The following is a 13404-nucleotide window of genomic DNA, read 5'->3' as shown; positions in this document are numbered from 1 at the left end:
GTTCTGGCAAGCTTTTTGTAATGACCTTGTAGTAAAGGTGGAATATGACAGGTTTTTATTTCTACATGTCTCAGGGGTGAAAGCTTATAACCATAAATAAATGCTCTTCCAAACTACTGATTTATGGAGTTTCCCCAGGCTCTATATTGGATTCACACTTTCAACATCTATACACTTCCACTTGTTTGCAACTTTTGCCATCATATGTTACAGAGTGTCATTTTTGCAGATGATACCCTGAGTTAGCTATTCCTCAAAAAAAAAAAAAAAGAAAAAAGAAAAAAGAAAGGAAAGGAAAGAAAAGCAACAGCAAAGCTAATGCCTGACTAATGTCAGTCACTGAATAGCTGAGAACTTTAGGAAGGCAATGCAAATAAGACAAACAGTAGTGTTTGTGTCTCCTTTGTGTGCATTCATTTCATCCTGCTCCTTACATGGACAGTTGCAGTGTTATTGACTTAATTCTATGATAATTTTCTGAATGAGAAATATGCTTACCTAAGTACATGTACTGAAGAGAGGACTTAAACTAGTAGGTTTAGATTCTGTATATCTTGCAATTGTGTTGACATGTTTGTATGGTTTTCAGTCAAAACTGAATAAAACCTATTCTTTACCTACATATCTACAAATATACTTATGTAGAATATACCCAATAAACTTGATCACATGCTGTGAGAAAATCAAGGAGATGGCTGGGTAGAACATGACCAATGATGAAGATCAGGCGAACTCCCAAGAAAAAAAAAAAATTGATTCTTAACTAAAAGATAACGTAAATGTACAACTATCCTAGCAATAACAGACTATGTTTGTACAACACTCTTCACATGATCCCTCCTGACTTAAGCTTAAAATAAGCTGATACCAATTTCATTGACATAATGAGAACAAACAAAGTAAATCAAGTGAATAAAGTCCAGAGTGATCTTTGTCTCCTGGATGAGATGCTTTTAGACAGTGCATCAACCACTGTGATGATTTATATTACAGACTGAGATGTAAGCCTTAAGTAGCATTGTTAAAGATAAATTTAATCTTATGTTTCTGAAGGAGAAACAGTCTCCTCTTTTTAAAGTAAGGCAGAAACAATATACTTCTGTATTTGTAGAAGAAATTACTGAAAGAACAAAAATTTTTTTCCATGGTTCTCAAAAATAGAGAGTTTCTTTGGGATACAGATGCAATAAAAGTCAAGAAAAAGACACAAGTCAGAAATCCCCTGGATAAGACCAGGCTACAAAAAAAGTTTTGTTATATCCAGCTTGCGAGGCAAGTGAGATAGAGTTCAAGGCATTTACAGTACTTAAAACTGCAATAATAAAACAGAAAAAAAAAGGTTGACAGTATTTCCCATTAAAAGGACATCCCCTAAAACCATCAGAAGTACAGCTTTTATGCTAGTTTTGGAGAGAGAATATAGCATTTTATAGGTACTACAGCAGTACTTTGCTATGAGAAGCAGTGGCACTATGATACGAATGGTATTTCCCCTAAGAAAAAAAATTAAAAATAGAGCTTCATACACAGCTAAAATGGGAGAAAGAAGCATGCCAGAAATAGCTACCAATCCAATAGGTTTTTATATACATTGGATAGTATGAACACTGCAAAACTAAAGCAGTCACATCTTCCCCTCTGCAGGAAGTCTCTTCTTGGGGAATTAGGAATCTTGTTGGAAATGTCACCATTCCTAATCTGTAGGCCACAGGAGACTCAGGAAGAGGAAGGCATGCTATACTTCTAAACAAGCAGATGATAAGAGATTTTTCTGGAGGGCTTGCTTTCCCTTCTTGCAATAGAAGTTGGCCTTTATATTCTTTTTTTTCACTATAAAAAGTTGCCATAGTCATCCTCAGTATTCTCAACCAAGAAAAAAGTAACAACAAAAAGTGCCATCAAACAAACAGAAAAACAACAAACCCCACAATGAAAATGATCAGAAATTCTGATTTATACTTTGAAGTGTTAAAAACCAATTGCCTAACTACAGGAGGTTTGGGACAGCTCTGGCAATAACTTTTTAATAGTAGATGACCCGGAGTGTATCAAAGAAGTCAAAATGAGGAGGGCAGAACTCTATTCCTCATCAAACTACATTTGAATGAAGACACTTGGCCCTCTCTTCCACTTGCTGGCTGAAAATGGACACGTCTTTAGCAGATCTGGTAAGATAATCCAGGATGGAAACCATTGTTAACTACTGCCAGAAGAGATCTACAACAATATTGTTCCAAAATTGTCACAATAACACTACTTAAGAGGTCAAGCAGTCTTCAAACAGGTGCTCTGCTAGAGGAAATGTCCATTTATAGAGATCAAGTTATACAATTCTCATCTGGTGTATTAAGAAACGGTCCTTAAAATATTCATGCACTGAAAAAACTTCTGAGATTTTCAGGTGGCATCTTCAATTTCTGCTTCATCAAATTAAGTGCCATAAATGACCATTTTCACATCTCATTTTGCCCTCCTCCCAACCCTTTCAAACCCTTCTGAACTAGACTTCTTGGAAATGTCCAAAGTATTCTGCCCATAAGCATACTGTGGCAGCATCTGCCCAAGAGTCCAAAGGAAGATCTATCCTGTCCAAAATCCAAGTATTTATCTACTCTGGAGACCACAAAAAAGTCTTCATGCAGCTTCTTCTAAGTCATCAAATTCTACGAAAGAAAACCATGGTAAAGTCAAGCAATCAGTGTAAATCTATCCTGGAACTGTGAAATCCTTGAGATACTTCAATTTGACTGTATGGCTGTGAGCAAACAGATTTAAGTGGGTTTTACTTACACGGTAGCTCAGTCTGAATGACCTGTGGACCAGATGACCTTTCAACCTAAATTGATTCCAAGTGCCTCAAAGCAAGGCTAAAGCAGTTCAAAAGCTGCTTTACAACACTTAATACAAGCAGTCTTTGACAAAAACTGAGAAAATACTTCAGGAAATAGCATTGAATGCTATGTTTGAGAGCAAAGGCTCTGTTGTTCAGCTTACAGACAATCCCACAAGGAGGGGGAGGGAAGTGGAGACCAGCAGGAGTTTTGCCATGCTAACAATGCACAAACTAAAGACAGGTGATACCACAGAATATCATTTAATAATGTGTTCTGGAACTCTCAGATCTTAGGGTAGGGATGAGGTCAACTGTGCCTTGCTGAAAATGGCAGCATAAATTCCAGACATTCAGAAAGGAAAGATGAAGACCCATACATAAGAGCAAAGACATAAAGGACTGTTGGATTTCATATTATAAGTGCCAAAAGAGAAACTCCTCCTGAGAATTCTCTCAGTTGTGAATTGATGTTTCCAGTGCTGTATTAGAGAAGAACTGTTTCCCAGTTAAGTGTTAGACTTGAAAAGGAGGAACAGACCTTTCTTTACTGCTCAGACAGAGTAATGAGAAAAGCAGTAAGGCATCATCTACTTCATGTCTTCCACCACAGGAGATTATAAAATATCTCCTAAGCTTTTGGTAAAAGACAGAACTATTGCAGGACTGAATTCCTTGTGGATATTGGGTGCTTTCATCACAGGGCTGTTCAGCTCCAAAGGAAAAGCCGAGGACTTCTTGAAGGCACTGTGCAGCTGAGCAAGAGATCTCCAAAGATAAGGCAGTTCACAGTGTCAAACCTCTTTCAGTATATAGAGTTTCAGCTGTGCATTCAATATGCATGTGCACTTCTGAAATAAGGGTGTGCTAAGGCTGAGTGGCACCCATGAGTAATTCTGACTCATCCTACAATTCCTGTGCCTCCAGGACAGTTTCTGTTTGAATGGCAATATATATGGCAGTATCAGCTAATCACCAAACACTGATGAGATTGTGTTTATTTGTGCTGAAAAGTCGCTTCTGTGGATGTTGCTTTGGTTTGGGCTTTTTTCGTTAATTATGAAGGTCTCAAAGTCTTGACCGCTGTTACTCAGCACCACAGCTGAATACATAACAGTACAGAAAGGAGTAAAGCAAATTTCAAAGCATGCATAGGCAAATAGATGAATTTGACTTTGTTCACTCCCCTCATTCATGTCACCCAATGCATGCAAAGTTTCTGAGAAAAAGATCTTACAAGAAGCCATGCAAGGGTTTAAAAAAAATACAAACCTGAGCTGTATTTTAATTATTGGTTTAATTATTCTAATGCATAAACACTCTCAATTGGCTGTGTTTTCTTTGATTATTATTATTGTTCTACAGCCTCAAGCTAAGCAATGTATGGATTTGAACTTTGCAAACATTGTGATACTTAACTTCCAAAATACATGTAAACTAGCAGAGATTTTTGTGTTAAAATCTGATGTTTAATTATCAGATAACTCAATCTTATCTACCAGAAATAACATAGAAATGATAGTAAAATACATATTTTCATTATTTTACATGCAAATATATGTTCATACATATAAATGCACATGCATCTGTATATATAAACATGTATGCATTGATTTATCTGTATCTGTAAGTCAAAATACACCCCCTCAGGTTACATTTGCTACATCACTGCTTCGTTGAAATTCAGGAAATGGTTTACAGCACTGCTGACCTTACATGATTAGTTCTGAAAGGTTTACTTCTTTGTCACACTGATTTGTGGCAATCACCTTGCTGCTCTGAAGACATAAATCTCTGCAGATATCATAGTATGCCTTTCTATATATTGGTATGCTATCAGGAACAGTGATGATCATTTATACTAGTGTGAAAAGACAGGAAATGCTTAGGAGACACTTAGGAGTTCATTGTTCTCTGTTCAGATATTTATGACTATGACTAGAGATAAAAATATAAATTACATTTACATATTTATGAGCATTTTTATGCAATATCTTCATTTCTATTAAAGTGCCATCAATATCCCTACATTACTATAATGCAAGTCAGAAATCTAACTACAAAGCACTTAGTTTTGTCTTTTTCCTGAAAACTTCCCAAATTAAAGCAATTAACAAAATACAGCATGAGCAGTGCTGATTGATAAACAATGCATTTAGGCATAATTACGAAATTCTAAAGAACTGATCTATCATACCATAGGACCTAAAGTTATTTTTCTTTGTTTGGAGAAGCAGAAACAACCTTGGGAGAAAACGCGTGGGCTGCAGAGCCATGCAATGCAAATTGAAGGGTGCAGGCAGAAACTCACCTCTAGCTTTGTTCTTTGTAGCAGCCACTGGAAGCAAGGAAAAGATTGCACAAGAAGAAGAGAACAAAGATAGATTAGACAGAAGTTTGAGCAAGCAAGAACACAGAGAAAGTTCATCACTATTGATTCAAAGCTAACAAACACCGTTTGTAAGATTATTTGACCTATTTATTAGAGACACTGCTGTGCTGTGAGAGAGTTCAGATCTATAATTCTGTCAGAAACCCTGCATTGAGAAGTTGGAAAATACACCAGAATACACACTCAAAAAAGCCTTGGTGAGGATTGCAGAAAAATCATGGATCATTAGTCACAAGTAGGTGAGAACACATGCACACATTTTAGTGAATTCTAAAACTTAAAGCACAATTTGCCTTGCCAAAAGGACATTCTGAAGAACCTAAATCTTATGTCATCCCCTTGCCCTTATTTCTTGAAACATCATTTTCCTGTGAAGCTGATACAAATAAACATAATTTAATCTGCAGATACGCAAATGATTTATAATCTGCTGTATGATTGCTATTTTTCTTCATTGAAACCTATAACTTCAGATTGTTCTTGCACCCATGGAGCATGCAAATCAAAAGGAACAGATGATAATTTAACCAACAGTGACCAATGTTCAAACTCACAGAGACTGGGATAGATACTACAGCCTTCCTTGTGTGTCCTGAATCCACACAGTTTCATCCTGGTAGTTTTTCATGTCCAACAGGGTAACAAAAACAAACACTGTAGTTTAAAATGTTTCACTAACTACCACACTATCACCAAAATAAAGAGAAACATAGTTTTGTATTTTCTGAGGTTCAAGGATAATGTAGTTGAAAGAAAATATTACTCAGAACGCAAAGTTAGAATGGAATCACTCTGTTAATGGAATAATTTAAATTACTCAAAAAGACCCATCCAAATCTCTCTAAATTCTCAAGCACACTGTGAGAAAGCATTCATTCAAGAGCATCTCCATGAAAGAAAAGAAAACCAAAACATGTACTTCTTCTTCTGCTGGACCTTCTTGTAGGGCAGAACTACATTAACAATTCAAAAGCAGCTATGCTTGAGACCAAAATACATGAAAGAAAAGGAGAAAGACCAAACCCTTTTCTGCTGGCTTTGCTTCTCTTGTTCATAGCTAAAAGGTTTGTTTCCTTGATTTGTTTCATTTATTTTTTGGTCTGTTGTCTCACCAGTCAGTCTTTACTAAAACAAGCAAGGAGTGCATAGCAGCGAAGACCAAGTTGCCATATATGAAGAAATTGTTGAAAACATAAAACCTTTAACTTTACGACTGCATCAAAATATCAGTTCATAAGCTGCATCTTTTTTTTTTTTTAAATTTTTTGACTCTTCCCTCCTTTACTTCCAGTTTCACCATTGTGACTTGTCAACATTCTCCTTGCAACACAAAAAATTCTGCTTTGGGGAGCTACAATGAGTGCAGATGCTTCTGCAGAGCTCTTTCCATAGGGCTGTTTAACAAGACGTATTCACCTGCAAACTGCCCGTAAATCTTACACACGCTAAAAATTGCTTGTGTAGTAAACAAAATTAATGACGCCATTCTAATTTTATAAGAAGCGAACAGTTTCTCCTTCATGCAAATCTAAGTTGATAATGAATGCACTGAGTTCATCAACCTGTTCATTTTATTATGCTTCCCCTGTTTTTTTTTTTCAGTCCTGAGAATTACATCTACATGAATGTATTATCACTTCTAGCCAGAATAACAACATAAACTTAACAAAGGTCTGGAGAAAACACTATCTCCCTGTCCCCACCAGAAATTTAAAAGCAACAGGAGACTTTGTACTTAATTAAACAGAATAAAAAAGAAAAAAGGTTGTGCCTATATATAAGTACCTATATTAAAAAATATATGTACTTGAACTCTTCAGAATATATATACACATAGTTATATGCATATGTAAGTGATATAATTTATTTGTATGGACACATATATGCATGTATATTAAAAGAACCACATATTCCATGATGAGACAGCTTTATTTTGAAGCGTGTGCACCAGACAGAGAATTATTATCTATCAGTAAATAAAGGAAAGTATTAAATGAGATTGTACAATATAATTGGAAGTAGGACAGGTTACTAGGCTTGTTAGGCCAATTATAACTCTCTGCAAACCCACTAATAGAGGACTAGATGACAGTAACCTTCTTAAAAATGTCATGTTCAATACTTGTAAATTTCCACATTGACAGCATGGTCCAATTACAAGTCAATTCATAAAGTTCAAACTGCACAACAGCCAAATTAGCTGAAAATGGTCTTACAAAATATAATTCTGCCTATAGAAGGCAACGAGCTGCAGCTGTTGCCATCTTTCTGATACTTAGCATGAAGGAGAATTCCCTTTCATTAGTATCATTGAAGTAAGTTTTTTTTTAAAGCTGAAAGAATTTTCCTCTCTTGCCTCTTTACTCACCTTGTCACTCTGTAAAAGAAGACAATTTTCAACCTATATATATTATGTTTGAAAAATTTTACCCACCTCTTATATTACATGTGAAGCCATAAAAGACAAGCATAGACAAATGTTTTGAATGAGAATCATCAAGACTGAAATTTAGCAGAGGGAAGCTGAGATTTTAGTTGGAGCATCAGATATGGGAAAACTCAGCTTTTTATGCCCCATGTCAGGGATAAAAAGATTGAGGTTTCAACAAACAACATTACAGTCAAAGAATCCACTTTTGCTTTAAATCTTCAGTTGATTTAGCCACATTTCACATAACACATTCTCTTTTTTACCACCTAGACTTCCTTGCCTGCTGACAAAAGAAAATCTTCAAGGCAATGTGTCTTCCTCACCTCAAAGTAGTATATGCATATACTAATGTATCAAGACACTGATTTGAGATTTTTGTAATACAAATAAAATGGTTTAGGACTAGCCAACACTAATTTTTGGGCACAACATAACCTAAAATCTGGAATTTGCTGTGTAAATTAACTTTGTCTAAATTAACAACCCAAACAATAAATGGATATTGATTCTGATATTTCCCTGTGTTCAGAGATATCTGTAAAAAAAAGAACATTTGTAAGGGTATTTTTCTTTAGCAACCCTGTCTTGTCTTAGGAAAATTATTCCGGACAGGAAGGCATACTACAGAAAAGTGTGAACAGTCACCTTTTTGGAACTTAAGGAAAATTTTTAAAGACCAGAGAAGAAAGAAAGACAAAGTAGGTGTGCTGATTTTGCACTGGAGACATTTATGGAAATGACTTTCTATGAATACATGCAGTAAAGATGGAAAATGTCTGGAAGCCCTCTTTTCTTTTCAGCCTGTCCCCATCTCGGCCAGGTCACTTAACAATCTGCAGACACCAGGCAGGATATTAACCCTTTCAGTGCACAGATAAGATTTGCTTCAATCCTCCCTCTGTTGAGAGAAAAGGACAGAGTGAGAACACACAGAGGAACAACATGAAGACACCAAGGTCAGTGAAGAAAGAGTCAAGTCCCAGATAGGAGGGATGAGGAGATGCCTTGATTTTGGGGCTGAAATCCTCTAGAAAAGCTATGGAGAAGAACCGATACATCAGATTCTTTTCCCCTGTAACTCTTTGAAAGTATGGGGAGATGAAGTGTTCCAATTGTAGATATGAGCAAAGGCCTCCATGCTAAAGTAATCAGATGTTGAAGTAGCTGTGATCTCATGAGAAGTTTCAACAGAGAGAAAGAGAAGAATGATGAAGACCCTTTTGCCCCCAGGGAGAGAAGATCATCTTTGTTCCCAGGGATGAAGATGATCTCAGAGATTGCTAAAGAGAACCTTTGCTCTTGAACAGCTCATCTTTAAAATAGTACCCCATAACTTGACATGGCCCATAAACACAGCTGTGAAAAAACTGTGAAAGATGAGAGGGACTTCACAATTACAGGTACCCAGGTGGCTGTAACTCATGGAAATTGAAACCATGAGAGAAAGCTTTTCTCAGGGAGAAGTCTCCAAAAATTGACAAGAGGGACTCCTCTCCCTAAGTGAACTGAAAAAAGACTATTCTAAACTGACTGAATTGTTTCTGTACACTGTTAGTGGGAAAGAAAAGGTCGTAGGGGGAAGGAGAAATGTTCTAAAGGTTCTATTCTGAGTCTTATTATTCTTTCTTTTAGGTACTGTTAATAAACTTTTCTTTATATCCTTTTCAAGTTTTGAGCCTGCTTTGCCTTCTTCCTAATCCTATCTCATACCAGGAAATGAGTAAATATATTCTAGTGGATTCACTGATGTTTAGCTAGCACTGAATCCATCACAGTAATTGGTGGACTGGCCAGGAAATCTCAAATTAGCAAACTAAAACCACTACAGTAGGAAGAAAGACCATATTTTCAGAAGTCAGGTTGAAAGGCATGACAGAGCTACTAGATTTCTAGGTAAGGCTGAGAAATAAATCTCCTCTATTTTCTCTAGCAAGGTTAAACAGTATTGTATTTTTTGAAGGCTCTTGTGGTTACAGCATATGTAAAACAAAAAGGTTGGCCACCAGGGAACGGTCTGTGAGTGAGGGCATCACAGAACAGCAAGAACCCAAGGTCAGTGATCTCAGGGGAGTCCTACTATGAGAGATCTGGAAAGGGGAGCAAAACTGCCAGGTACAGCTAAATTTCACAGAAGTAATGTTTTTAGGGCATTTTTAAATCAGAAAAGTAATCCTGCTGTAGCTGTGATGTTAAAGCGATCTTTTAAAAAATCATTGCCTGAATGTAAAAACCTAGATTCAAATTTCAAAAACCCTAATATACCCTTGCTCTCAAATATCGATAATATATTGTGCTTTATTTTCTGTGATATATCTTTCTGACTTCTTGCTTTTTGTATGCCAACAATTGTTAAATTACATTCTTTGATAAATGGTGGCTACAAGTTGTTCAATATTTTCTCCACACTCAGCCGCTCTACACTGTTCAATTTTGTAGACACTTTTAGACAGATTTGATATAGCTTTTATTTTATTTTTCTCTTATATGTGATTTATTATTCGATTTCGAGTTTTGTCTTTTGTCTTTGGAGAAAACCACATCCGTCCAATTACTTCAATAGCTCAATAAAATAAAAAAAAGGAAAAAAGCATTTCCCCCAGATATCCAGCTAACCTAACCTTTTATTTCAAAAAATAAGGGGAAAGAAAAAGGAAAGTGAAATATTTGAGGTCATTCTTGTTCTCATTTCACCTATTGGATGCACTAAGATCACAGAAAGAGGAACAAACAGTAAAATATTTAAATTTTATAATGATTAAATACTCGATTTAAGGAAAAGAAACAAGAAAATGTCATATTCATGAAGTACATTGCATTGATTTTCTCCCAAATTCAGTAACCTACAGTTCCAGCAATTCTGGAGGTCCTCTCATCTTTAATAAAAAATGAACAAATCACCAGTCACATGGATGCATTTATTCATCTTTATTTCTATTCCAGCCTTAAAATCTTTTAGGAACATGAAAAATGATCAGAGAACCAGCATAAACATCCCTCACCCCACAAAGTAGGAGGAAAGAAACAGCAACAAACACACAGCCCTGCTCCCCAACACATCCAACATGCAATTCAGATTACCAGTTTTAAAATAGCAACAACAACAAAAAAACCCTACTTATTTTTACAGTGCCTACATTTAGAATTTTCTTTTTAATCTTAGGATGATGATGATGATGATGACAACAACTGCATTTTTTCCATTTGGATAAACGGATGGATTATCACTGATCATTTAGGTCACCTAAATGCCAGCTCTGAATCTCTGACTGGAAAATCTCTGACAGAAGGCCTTAGCAGGATCATTTCCTCCAGAAAATAATGCAAATTATTAGGCTCTCACAGACTAGAGACCCATTCGAAGATACCCACATGTGTTGCAATGTACAATCCTTCCCATCCTCCTTTTTAAAACCAGCATTTTCCAGAAGCCACTGAAGGAGAAAGAAACTACCCCCATCAGCTGAAATTCATGCTAGGAATTGGAGTCTCCTGAACTCAAGAAGTCATTGCTGCTTAGACTTAAAGAGTGGCCAACAGATCACACAAAAACATGGGATCTAAATTTATTTGCTTCTGATTTTCTGATCTTTCCCTTGATTCCCTTTATTGCTATGCCTTTGCATTTTGTAGTGAATATAATTTTTATACATAAGTTCTGCACACTCTTCTCATGGAGATTCCTAAAATATCAGATGGTGGCATTTGCAGATTTAACCAGAATGCATATATTCCTAGACAAGCTTCCTCTCTTTATGTATATAACCATTAAAAAACTGTGCAGTCATGCATATGTAACTAAATGGAATTCAAACATATGACCTTTTTTTATTCTATTTATACTGTGTTCTATCTCTGCATCATTGTATCTACACCACAAGTTCCCAAAATGACAGCAGGTAATTTCCCTCAGAAACATAAAATGGTCTTGAAGATACAACTGAAAAAGGGACAAAAATGCAAACTGGAAGGATTCTGAGGATGTCAGCCACTGCATCCCGCGTGTTTCAAGCATGAGTTATCTTTGGACCCCTCCTAACAGATTGCCTGATAAAGTGTTAAAACCTTTGGTGGTGGGGACTTCAAAAGCTCTCCAGATCACGTCATTCAGTGCACAGTTGTCCCTGTCAAAAGTAACTTGTTTTGCTGTTATATAACTTCACCATTATATGTAGCAGACTACTGCAATTCCTTCACGCATCTCATACCTTCCAGGAGTTAAAATTACAGAATGTATACTTCTTTAATGTAACTCTTTGCAAACCTGAAGATTTATTATTCCTGTTGTATTCTTAAAAATAATCTAAACTTTCTCAAGATAAGTTTTTCAAGTTGCACTCTATTGCCTTCCTCGGTTTTAAAACTGTGACTAGATTATCACATGCAACAACATTTATTATGCAATACTAATCATAAAATATTGGAAAACATGCAGCTCCATTTTATTTCTGAAAAGTAGGGTATAAATATAGTAATTTTGTTCTCAATACTCATTATGACTGGCATGATGGAGATCAGCAGAAGCATCTTATAATCTAAATATCACTGGAGTTCAGGATTCCAGGTGTAGCTGATTCACATTAGCAGCTGGAAACACATAACACATCATATTACAGGATAGTGAAAATAGAAGATGAATATAATCATGCACTAAATGGTCCTCTTAAAAATATTGCGATAAGACTATTTGCCTGTCCCAAAATGCCAAATTTATGCATGTTTTAATACAGCTGGACATGTAACTTCTACAAGCAATGCAAGTTGCTACTAAGCAATTTTATGATAAGTTCGGTTTACATAAAACATCATAGAAATTTCACTTGCAAATCAATAATTTAGCTCATGAAGAAGAGCAAATACAATTTTTGTATTTCATTTTACAAGGTAAAAGAATGTTTTAAGAAGTATGTATAAAGACAACTCTGGAGTAGTAGAATTAAGCACTGCGATAGGGTGTAAACAGGGTTATGTCAGGCAGAGGTACAAGTCCTCAGTTCTGCTTTCAGATCTTTTTCACAGTTGTTTCAAAACTTAAAACAAATATTTGAAAAGCTTTAATTTTCATCCATCCATCCCCTCAAAAAGGCTCTCAAAATTGCTAGTCATACAGAACGTACATACACACAAACATGCCCAGCTTCCTGCTTTCATCAGGTTTCCAGAATAAAGAGAAAGGAAAAGATCCTTGGAAACACTTAGCAAAGTATTTGTCTTCCACCAGGTAACAAAGGTGTAAAAACAGGTGACTGGGCACAAGAAGTTGTAACCAGTGAGCTTTTGTCTCTTTTCACATTTGCAGATCAACACATACAAAACACCTCAAATAATGCCTTGTCCATTTTACCCAATCTAAGAGCAACCTGTGACATTCATGTCTCACATAGGTTTGGTTTTTGATGAAGTATATGCTATCCTACATTATCACAAATAGAAATTTCCTGGATCTACTATGCTCATATACATTCCTTTCTGGTCACAGTTCAAAGGTCTGATAACCCACAAAAGTTTAAAGGTTCTTGTATTTGAAAATAAGCTACTATGCAACCTGCATGAAATAAACACAAATACAAACAAACAAAATAACAAAACCCAACATCAACCAACCAAACAAAAAAACCCCCCAAAACAATAAAAAACAAAACAAACAACAACAATAACAACAACAACAAAAAAAAAAGTACAAAAAACCCCGTATCATCCAGAGCAAGTAGTGCAGACAAGCAGCTGGGGTTCTTCTTATATTACCTCTGCTTA

At 35.9% G+C, this 13404-nt stretch overlaps 1 protein-coding gene across 4 annotated transcripts in view; it reads right to left on the bottom strand.

The window, feature by feature from the left end:
• Positions 1-13404, bottom strand: part of CADM2 (cell adhesion molecule 2) — a 585014-nt gene that overhangs the window by 199253 nt on the left and 372357 nt on the right. For 2 of the 4 annotated variants that reach the window (XM_030263057.4, XM_030263073.4), the window contains exon 2: positions 5142-5168. The exons of the other annotated variants lie outside the window; for them this stretch is intronic. In XM_030263057.4, coding sequence (XP_030118917.1) covers positions 5142-5168 — 27 coding nt within the window. The remainder of the gene's footprint in view (positions 1-5141; positions 5169-13404) is intronic. 4 annotated transcript variants of the gene reach the window in all.

This window comes from Taeniopygia guttata, chromosome 1 (assembly GCF_048771995.1).
Source record: "Taeniopygia guttata chromosome 1, bTaeGut7.mat, whole genome shotgun sequence".
Classification (NCBI taxonomy): Eukaryota; Metazoa; Chordata; class Aves; order Passeriformes; family Estrildidae; genus Taeniopygia; species Taeniopygia guttata.
Note: the sequence above shows the minus strand (reverse complement) of the source record. Positions and strands in the feature narration are given on the sequence as shown.